Source organism: Gossypium hirsutum, chromosome A08 (assembly GCF_007990345.1).
Source record: "Gossypium hirsutum isolate 1008001.06 chromosome A08, Gossypium_hirsutum_v2.1, whole genome shotgun sequence".
NCBI lineage: Eukaryota > Viridiplantae > Streptophyta > Magnoliopsida > Malvales > Malvaceae > Gossypium > Gossypium hirsutum.
In genome coordinates this window covers 12,261,776-12,272,129 of record NC_053431.1, presented here as the reverse complement: position 1 = coordinate 12,272,129, position 10,354 = coordinate 12,261,776, and the positions used below count along the sequence as shown (strand labels likewise).

Here is a 10,354-nt window from a genome sequence, read left to right as displayed (position 1 = left end):
TGTTCAAGGGCAGCAACATCAACAATGTTGGTGGTTCCACCACCATCAATGCTGAGAATTCGAATCTTCTTACATAGAATGATAACCATGACTGTTCCAGTTTGGTAAAAGATCTCCCAAGTTACCTTACGCAGCTCCATTTTAGGCAGGCGTATTTGGTAGCTTGACGGGAGAAAGTGGAGACACTTTCCTTTATTGGTTTTTCTGTGTAGTAATGGGCCATGTGAGTCCAGAAACAAGCTTAAAACTTGAGACGTTACTTTTCAATTGAATTAAAATTAGTTTCATCAATAAATTTTTATAAGTTTAATGCTCACGACCACATCCATGAGAGGTTGACATAGTGGCTGAGCCACTAAGAGATCCAGGGGCCAGAACTCCCTCAAAAATGATAAAAAATTGATTTAACCTTTTAAAAATTACAAAGATATAAACTATTAAAATGATAAAATTATATTTTTATTATCGTCAAAATATATTTTGCCCCCAAAAGAATTTTCCAGTTCTTGGGTTGACATGATTCATAATTACAACTGCATATTCTCTTGTAGGAAGTATGCTTACGATTCATAATTACAACTGCATATTCTCTTGTAGGAAGTATGCATCTTCCTTCAACACATTTGTAGAATTGTCCCCAGGAACCCGCTAAGGTTCTCCACATTGATCATTCGTATTAGTTTCTCCATTGCAGCAACCATTCCAGTGCTTCACAAAAAGATTATTTTTATTCCCCATATGAATCAACTGCACCTAAAAGCTTTGGTGGAAAATGAGAATTCCTGATAACTAATCTCACCTCAGCGGAGCTGTGTTTCCCTTGAAAAAAGTCAAAGTGCTAGAACCTCGGTAGCATTCTAAATTTGATTTGATAGTTAATTGTTGGTAGAAAATTGTTATACTTCTCAATTATACATCTAATAAGTATGATATTGCTACCGATGTTCATGGAATTTGCACGGTGTGGTCAAGGCTGCAAAGCTAGCTACAGCCATGCAGAATTCGTGTCTTCACTAAGCCATGGCGCTAAATCCTTACCGATACGACCATTAAAGTATTAAAGAATTCCAATCCCTTGACTGAAACAATGTCAAATGAGGTTTGTCCAAACCACAGCTAAATTTGGAAAATAACAAAATCCAAAGAGAGATTATTACAGAGAATTTAGGCTAACACCTAGGAGAAATGTCCAATACCCCAATCTATCATTGCAACATACTATTTCCTCAATCAAAACAAATAAAAAAGGACGAGGGTGACCATAGCTAAGTATTTGGTAACAAACTGAACACGAAAAATATGGTGTGAGGATGATGCACTATTAGCAGGATTCTTATCAGTAACCGGAGATGGACTGGGGCTGGGGCTGGAACCTTCACCGACGACATAGATCTCAACCTTCTGCCCATATCTGCAATGATAGGGAAAGCCACAAAGGAAGTAACGATGTCCAGGGTGGTCCAAGGTGAATGAATCATTGCTGGAAAAATAGGTGGCTATTGCCTTGGTTCCATTGCATGCTCGGTAATTTGGTTCAGTCACTTCCTTCACATTGTGAAAGATGGCATTATATTCGAAACCCGCAAATCAAAACCATTTTAAAAGGATGTTTAGCACAAAAGAAAAAAAAGAAAAAGGAAAAAGGGCATAGAAGTAGGTTGAAGAAGAGCTTACGAATAGTGTCACCAACATGAAACTTGTTGGAAGAAGCCCACTTAGTGTAATTAAACATGGGATGCCATCCTGAAGCATCACCAACCCTGTAAACAGCCCCAAAACAGATAGCGGAAGGAGCAATTATGGTGAACATTAACATAACATGTTTAGGTGAAATCATAGCTAAAACAACAAGGTTTAGGTAAGAAACCGTTGTATTTTGGGGGAAAACAAGCGAGAAGAATACATACGTTCAACATATTTGCAATCACTACAGTCTTAAATACAGCGAATTCACTACTGCATTAATGTTAGAATTGAAACCTTCGCATATTAATTCCGGAATTTCTATCAACATTAAAAATTCCAGAATTTTATTTGATTTTGGCGACACTATAATTTGAAATAAATAAAAAGAATTTTGTTTGAAAAATAATATTTAGAATTTCAGCAAAGTAATGAATGCATCTAGAAATAAATGAGGGGGGCAAAAGAGTTATCTCTTATGGATTTGATATTAATTGAGACGATCCTATTAGTCACACTATTTACCACAATTAAGTTAATATGTTTAACCCTTAATTTATTGAGACTTTGATTTCTTTAGTATATTTAGGTTTTTATTAGTGTTTGATATTTTTTTCTAATGCTGTTTTTGTGTTAATTTTTTTTATTTAATTTGGTATTTATGTTTAACAAAACTTATATATTTTTGTACCTAAAGGTAACAATGTTAAATTTTTAGTGTTTAATTTAAGTTTTAGAGTTGATTTAATGAAAGTTAATTGCTACTTATTAGGTTTTAAATTTCTTATAATTTTGTTAATAAAATAAATTCAATGTTAATTGTGAATTTATTTAATTTCGCGTTTAATTTATCAAATACAGTTTGATAAATGTAATTTAATTAGGAGTTTAGTGTCGATTTTATGAAAGTTAATTGCTAATTTTATTAGCTAATTAAGAATTTTCATCGAATTAATTCTAAAACTGAATTACACACTAAAAAGTTAACATTGTTATTTCCGGGTACGAAAATGTATAACTTTTTTCAAATACAGGTACCACATTGGGCAAAAAAATAACACAAGTATCACATTAGAAAAAAAAAATCAAACCGGGGTACCAAATTATGGATTGAGCCATATATTTATCATAATTAATTAATGGATAGGGGTCTACTTAAAATAGATGTGTTCATGAGTCAAGTCGGGTCAAATTCGTGCTGGAATTAAGTATGATTTAATATATTTTATACTTTGCCCAAGTTCTATTTTATACTTTGCCCAAGTTCAATCTGACATGAAATATAAACCTAAAATTTTATTCAAAGCTGTCTATATTTGTAAATGATTAATCCAATACTATTTTAGACCCACCAATACTATATTTTTAGTTTTAAAAAAATTATATTTTTAAATTTAAAATTGAATAATTATATATATTTCAGTTATCAAAATTATATATATAACTTAACATTTTTTTATGGTTACATTATAGTTTTATATATTACTATATATTTAATTTTTATGTGTAATAAATTATATAACATATAAAAATAATATAAAATTATAGAAATGATTAGGTTGAGTTTAAGTCTTGAATATTTAAGTTTGAGTTTGACCTAAAGCTACTTTTTTTTTTCAAACCCATTTGAGTCCTAATATATATATTTTTAATTCTTGTTAAAATTTGGACGAGCCTTTTGGACTTAGACGGATAACTCAATCATTAAATAAGTTTAACTTATATAAATGTAAAATTAATATTAAAACATTATTAATAAACCTATGACTAAGATTAAAACATTATTTTAATTAAAATTTATCTCGATATCTTGTTTCCTTAAACAAATCTCATCTTTTTTCTTGTTCTATAAAACTGTTACGAATAACACTATTTAGCTTGAGTTTCCTTCTATTAAATATATATGAATGGTATGTAAGGGAATAATAAAATGAAGAAAAAAAATTCTCATAAATGGCACTGTCAAGGATTTGTTCTATATAAATGGTATGGTGGATATCAAGATTTGGGAAATACTCTATCAATAATCAGAACTGTCAGAAAGCAGAGTTTTTTTTTTTTCATCTAAATGGAAGTTGAATAACATGAATTTTCAAGAACTGCAGAAATTTTTGATATCACGATTTAATTCAAACACTTATTTGATCAATTAGCAAGAGCAGATTAACATCACATAGTGTTTTTCAATTCAAACTTGGCAGTCCTTTCATCAGCTTAAGCAGTTTAAGCTTATTAATAAATAGAAGACTTCTGGCATGCACGTTGACACAAATTTTTACTTAAACATGAAACTCAACCAGGCTGTAAGTGCCAATGCCAGTAACACCAAACCCAAATGCAAGCACAACAAGATACAACCAGAAGTTGAGCGATCTGAGAGCGGGAGCACTGCCCTGAGTTGGGCCAGGGATCGGTTCCAAGCTGTCTGGACTGGGCGCCAAGGCTTCATCAGACACGGACGCTGATTGTGGTAATTGATAAACGGCGGAAGCCGAAGATGGAAGGTGTTCCATGGCTAGTGTGACCTCAATGTTAACCTTTTGGCCGGCCAGACAGTGGCCTGGGATACTACAAATGAAGTACAAGTGGCCGGGTCTTGTGAGGTTGATGGTGTCGGCACCTGATGAGTAGACTGCAATTGGAGATGTTGCGTTGCATGACTTGAAGTTCTGGTGAGTCACACGGACCACGTTATTGAACTTATTGTTGTACCTGAAAACTGCAATTGGGGTATTGATAAACGAACTTAATTTACCATCATGTATTTCCTAATCATAGTGAGCAAAACCAGTAGGTTTAAAGGAAGAAGAGTTTTAGGTGAGATATCTATTAGGTAAAATTTATGGAAGATCCCTATAATTTTTCATCTTGCCAGTTTTAGTCCCTTTATTATAATTTGATTCTTTCTAGTTTCTCTACGTTTTGAATATTAAGGTCCTTTTTTTCATAAATCATTTGATGTTCCTCACTTTTTTTAAATATGTGGCGATGTGGCATGTATATTTTAGGTTTTCTTTTTATACATTTGGATAAATATTATATATATATATTTTAAAAATTCCAAAAAAAATTTCAAATATACAAAAAAAGGAAACTATATATGTCATTTCATCACAAGTCATATCAAACTATTTAATGGAAATTATGGAAGAAAATAACCTAAGGATTGAAAATACACATTTGACTAAATTATAATAGAGGAACTAAATTTGGCATAAACTCAAAGTCCAGGGACTTCATATAGAATTTTACCAGTCTATTACATACCAATAACATCGCCAACATGGAAGTTCCTGGTTGAAGCCCAGATTCTGTAATCAAGTGGGGAGCCTGCAGTGACGGTGGTCCATCCAGCGAAGCCTCCGACCCAGTGTATAGCCGCCATGGAAACGCCCCAGAGAGCCATTGTAAAGACGAAAATCACTGCACTCTTAGCAACCGCCATGGCGAGAGGGTTTGAGCAATCAAAGAAAGTTGGTGTTGGAGTGAAATGTGTATGAATAACACAACCTTATTATATAAGCCTAAGGCCTGTGTGCATTCTCAAGGGAAATCATGCATCTATTACCCATTTCTACAACAAACAATTTTCATTTACAAAATTTTTAGTTTGTAAATTATATGTATTACATATCTGATTTTGTGTTTAATTTTAATTTTTTATTCTTTGAATAATATATTTGTATTTCATGTAATTAATGTAAAAAATATTCATAAAATGGTTTAACATAATTATAATATATTCACTACTTTTGATGATTAAAAATATTCATAATATGCTTTAGTGCAATCTAACACACGTCTTCTTGTATTGATAACAATGTCCATAAATAAGAGGATAATACAGCTTTTTAGTGATTTTTAGTTACTAATTAAAAATACCTAAAATTTGAATATACATTAATAGTTTGTGCTTTTCAATTTTTATTTGTTTCCTTTTAATAGTCGATAAATTGACCATACTAATTTATAAATAAATATAATTAATACAAATATAATATATCATTTTGGATTATATATATTATTTATAAATTATATATATGAATTATAAAATTACTCATAGGCGAAGTTAAGGGATAGCAGAGGCTTTGGCTCCCCTTAAAATAATAAAATTGTAAATTAATCTATAATAAAATTGCACTTTGACTCTTAAATATAAAAAATATTCTATTTAATCCCTTTAAAAATAATTAATACATGATAAAATTATGTTTGCATCTTTTAAAAATTTTAAAATTCAATTTCCGTCCCTTAAAAAATTTATGGCCTTGTCCCTGAAGTTATTATATAAATTATTAAAATTTGATATTTAAAACTAAAAAATATTTTTTTTTCCTTTTTACATTTCTGATAAATGAAAATTTAATATGTTAAATTCATAAGCATGATAAATCTTTTACTTATTATATATATCTTCTAATAAACTCAAAACTCATACTTACAAGTATGAAAAATCCTTTTATCAAACAAATTTATTGGTCTAATTATGAATCTCGCCACCATATTTTATGAAAACTAAAAAAAATTAATCCTCCTACTTTAATTTGTCAGAACTTAATCCTTATATTCTTAAAAAAAGAAAAAAAGAAAAAAAGAAAAAGAGAAGTTATTCCAATAGTTCAACAATTTATATGTGATAGTAAGTTAATTTTGTGCTTTTAATGTATCTGTTTTTGGCTAATTTTTGAATAGAATACTACTAAACTTATGTTTTCTTGCTTAAATCTTATCAGGGATGAAATTGGAGTGCCAAAATTCAAAATCAAGCAAAATGGACTAAATTGGAATGAGAAGCAAGAAAAGGGGTCGAATTAAAAATATTGTAGAATTAGTGGCTGATTAAATCAAAATTTTGAAGTTGTCAAATTCTATAAATAGAAAAAAATTTGATTTTTAGTTGATAGATTCTTAGGATGAATCGTGTTAAATTTAGCATGTGAAATGTATATAAATACCTTGTGTTGGTGCATGAAAAAACGAACTATAATAGAATAAAAATACAATTGCTTTCTTTTATTTCATCCAACGTCTATAGCTTTTGAGCTTATTGTCAATTTCTTTCTTTTACTTTCTTTTGGTTCAATTGCTTTGTAAGCCCTTTCTCCTTTTCACCTATCACCATTACGCTTAAATTCACTTTTAAACCTCAATTGAGTATGATGAATTTCATGCTCAACTAATTCCCATTTAACCTTAGGCCGATTATCATTATGATAAAAAATAGTAAGATATGAACTCGTACTAAAACCTTACAACATGATATTTATTATCTCTCCGGTATATGGGAAAATCACAATCGTTCCCTAAAATTAATTCAATTTCAATTCAAAAAGCGTGCATTGGGTTGGAGTTGTTTGGCGTACAATTAGGAAAACGAGATGGTCGTTTGCCGAGTTCAAATTCCTGCGAACAAATTGGCATGTTCAATTGGAAAAAAATTAGTTGGATTCCGTCAAGGGAGATAGTGATTGAATTTAAAAGACCTATATGGTTGAGGCCGTTAATTCAAGTTGGCTTTTCAAGATCGCAAGGCTGCCGAGATTTTAAATTGCGAACGTGTATTACACGGTTAGATAATCAGTAAGGGTTGGTTTACAGGTCATACCGGAACCAACTACACAAGGAAAAGTTGGCGGTTGGGGAGTCATTGATCGTTATAACCAGTTTATCGTTTGAAAAAGAAAATCCACTTTCAAGGATCGATTCAATTTCAGAGTGTACCAAGACTGAGGCTAAGCATTAATATATTTGATTCACCAATTTAATTTAATTTCCTTAACTTTATTTTCCAATCATAATTTTGTTATTATTTTATTTTATTTTCTTTATAAACTAAAATCTCCTTTTTATTTTTTTCAACTCTACAACGCACATGTCGTGGACATAAAAGCTACATAGACTTAGTAATCTAGTTGCGTAAACAGGAAAATTAAGAGTCTTAGTCCCTATGGGATCGACCTTACTACTTTATACTGCTATTTAATTAAGTTAAAGCTTAAGAAATTATATTTGGTGGTTTTGACGCCCATCAAATTTTGGTGTTGTTGTTGAACAGTGAAAATAATTCTAATTTTCATTTATTTTACTTATAACCAAGTTAGAACTAGGGACCTTAGAGTTTGAATCGAAAATCAAGAAATTATCTCAAACACTACGAAGAAAAGCTATTCGACGCGGAAAACAACCACAAATGTGAGAGGTCGAGTACGAAACATTGTTTTACACGAAAGTAATAGACGATACGCTCAATGAACCAGAAGAAATGGTGATCAAACCATTCGACAGCTCGCTGCGGCATTGGATGAGCAACAACCGTTATGCATAACTTATCCAGCAAGAGGAACACCATTTGAATTAAAGTTGGGCTTAATTCATTTATTGTCCATTTTTTGCGTTTTGCAAAATGAAAACCCCCACACTTATCTTAAGGAGTTACACATGGTTTGCTTAAGTGTGAAACCATAGGGAGTAACCTAGGATCAAATTAAACTTTGAGTTTTTCCTTTTTCGTTAGCCAACTTTTCCAGAGAATGAATATTTTATTTACCTTTAGGATATGTTAATACATGGTCTGATATGTCTTATTTTTTCTTGACAAGTTCTTTTTAGCAGCTCGAGAAACCGAATTAAGGAGAGATATTGTTGGAATTTGACAAAAAGAGATCAAATCGCTCTATGACTACTAGGAGCGATACAAGAAATTGTGTGCAAGTTGCCTACAACATGGCTTAACTGAACAATCACTTCTTCAATATTTCTATGAGGGGTTACTCTTTATGGAAATGAAGTTGATTGATACTGCTTGTTGAGGGACACTTGTTAGCATGACTCCTCATAGAGCAAGGGAATTAATTTTGACCATGGTTAGGAAATCTCAATAGTTTTGACCAACTACAGAATCCACGAGATGGGTTCATGGGTTAAGTATTCCATCATTTGAAGATAAAATCAATAAGCTTGCTAATGTAGTTCAAAATTTGCTTACAGGAAAAATGAACCCAGCTCGGTTATGTGGGATTTGTGCCATGCCTGATCATTTGACAAATTCGTGTCCAATCTTACACGCAACATAAGTAGATGTTGTTGGGAACTTCCCAGGGGCCACTTTAAAGGCGTTATGATCCATATGTGAACACTTACAATGTATGGTGGAGGGATCACCCAAATCTGAGCTATGGATTGAACCCTCGATACAATCAACCGTATTAGCCAAGGCCACTTCCGCCTTAACAATTTTAACCCCTAAAGTCATCCCTTGAGACTATAGTGAAGAGGTTACTCGTTATCACCGAAAAGTTCCAACAAAAGACTGAAGCACACCTAGAAGAAATAGATCAAAAAATAAGTAAGCTTATGCTTACGGTTAGTCGTTTGGAGACCCAAAGGAAATTACCATCTTAAATTGAGCCGAACCCACGACAAAATGAAAGTGCTATGACCGTAAAAGATGGAATGGTTTTGGAACAAGTACCTGGTACAAGCAGTGATCATGACATTGAACGGGAAGAACAGAAACTTGAACCAGCATCTCCCACGGAGTCGGCACCGCTAAAACTGTTCGTGGTACCACCCCGTTCTCTGGAAGGCTCGCCCAATGTAAAAGGGAGCAAGAAGAGAAAGAGATCCTAGAGACGTTTCAAAAGGTAGAAATTAATATCCCCTTAATCGATATGATCAAACAAGTTCCACATTATGCGAAATTCTTAAAAGAATTGTACACTGGCAAAAAGAAGCTCTTAGGCAACAGAAGGGTAAATGTAGGAGAAAATGTTTCTGTAGTTTTACACCCGCCTAAGTGTAAGGACCAATGTATTTTTTCTATATCGTGCAAAATAGGAAAATTAGGAATTTGGTTACATAAACAGAAAAATTAGGAGTCACAGTCACTATGGGATCGACCCTACTACTCTATACTACTATTTAATTAAGTTAGAGCTTAGGAAATTATTTTTGGTAGTTTCAATGCACATCAAATTTTTGTTTCATTTTTGGGGAGTGGAAATAATTCTAATTTTTATTTATTTTACTTATGATCCGGTCAGAATCGATGACCTTAGAGTTTGAATCAAAATTTGAGAAATTAGCTCGAACACTACAAAGAGAAGCTATTCGGCGTGGGAAACAACCACAAGTGAGAGAGGTCGAGTACGAAACACTATCTTACACGAAAGAAATAGATAAAACACTTAGTGAACCAGAAGAAATGGAGAATCAAACCATTCGACAGCTCGTTGCGACACCAAATGAGTAACAATCACTATGCATAACTTATTCGAAAGAAGAACACCACTTTTTTGGGCAAATAATCAGGAAGGAGCCCCACGTAATCTCTTACGCCTCTAAAACATTAGATGCCACTCAAAGCAATTATTCAACCACTGAAAAAGAACTATTAGTTATTGTATTTTCTTTGGAAAAGCTTAGATCATATTTAGTAGGCACTAAAATCACTGTTTTTTTCTGACCATGTAGCTTTGAAATACTTGATCGAAAAAAAAGAGGCGAAGTCGAGATTGATTAGATGGATTATGCATTTACAAGAATTTGACCTTTAGCTAAAAGATAAAAAAAAAGGTACGAGAACTTAGTAGCTAACCACTTAAGTTGACTACTAATCTCAAATGACAATATGCCTCTGAATGATAATTTTTCAAATGAAAATTTATTTTCA

The 10,354-nt window shown here is 32.2% G+C and overlaps 2 protein-coding genes across 2 annotated transcripts; both read right to left on the bottom strand.

Annotated features, from left to right (window-relative positions):
- Positions 1-1,057: 1,057 nt before the first annotated feature.
- Positions 1,058-1,837, bottom strand: LOC121204993 (mavicyanin). The gene is made up of 2 exons (XM_041075920.1): positions 1,675-1,837; positions 1,058-1,541 (listed from the first exon to the last, which is right to left on the bottom strand). The coding sequence occupies exons 1-2, from the start codon at positions 1,835-1,837 to the stop codon at positions 1,231-1,233; spliced, it is 474 nt and encodes a 157-aa protein (XP_040931854.1). The 3' UTR covers positions 1,058-1,230.
- A 1,969-nt stretch (positions 1,838-3,806) lies between these two features.
- Positions 3,807-5,180, bottom strand: LOC107953818 (mavicyanin). Its single transcript, XM_016889237.2, has 2 exons — positions 4,951-5,180; positions 3,807-4,402 (listed from the first exon to the last, which is right to left on the bottom strand). The coding sequence occupies exons 1-2, from the start codon at positions 5,126-5,128 to the stop codon at positions 3,963-3,965; spliced, it is 618 nt and encodes a 205-aa protein (XP_016744726.1). The 5' UTR covers positions 5,129-5,180; the 3' UTR covers positions 3,807-3,962.
- Positions 5,181-10,354: the final 5,174 nt, after the last annotated feature.

Excerpts from the sequence above, each read along its gene's own strand:
- LOC121204993 (XM_041075920.1), bottom strand. The coding sequence starts at position 1,837 with ATGATTTCACCTAAACATGTTATGTTAATGTTCACCATAATTGCTCCT. Across the intron at positions 1,542-1,674 it reads TCATGTTGGTGACACTATTC|TGACTGAACCAAATTACCGA; the intron begins GTAAGCTCTTCT and ends ATGTGAAGGAAG.
- LOC107953818 (XM_016889237.2), bottom strand. The coding sequence starts at position 5,128 with ATGGCGGTTGCTAAGAGTGCAGTGATTTTCGTCTTTACAATGGCTCTC. Across the intron at positions 4,403-4,950 it reads CCATGTTGGCGATGTTATTG|TTTTCAGGTACAACAATAAG; the intron begins GTATGTAATAGA and ends CCCCAATTGCAG.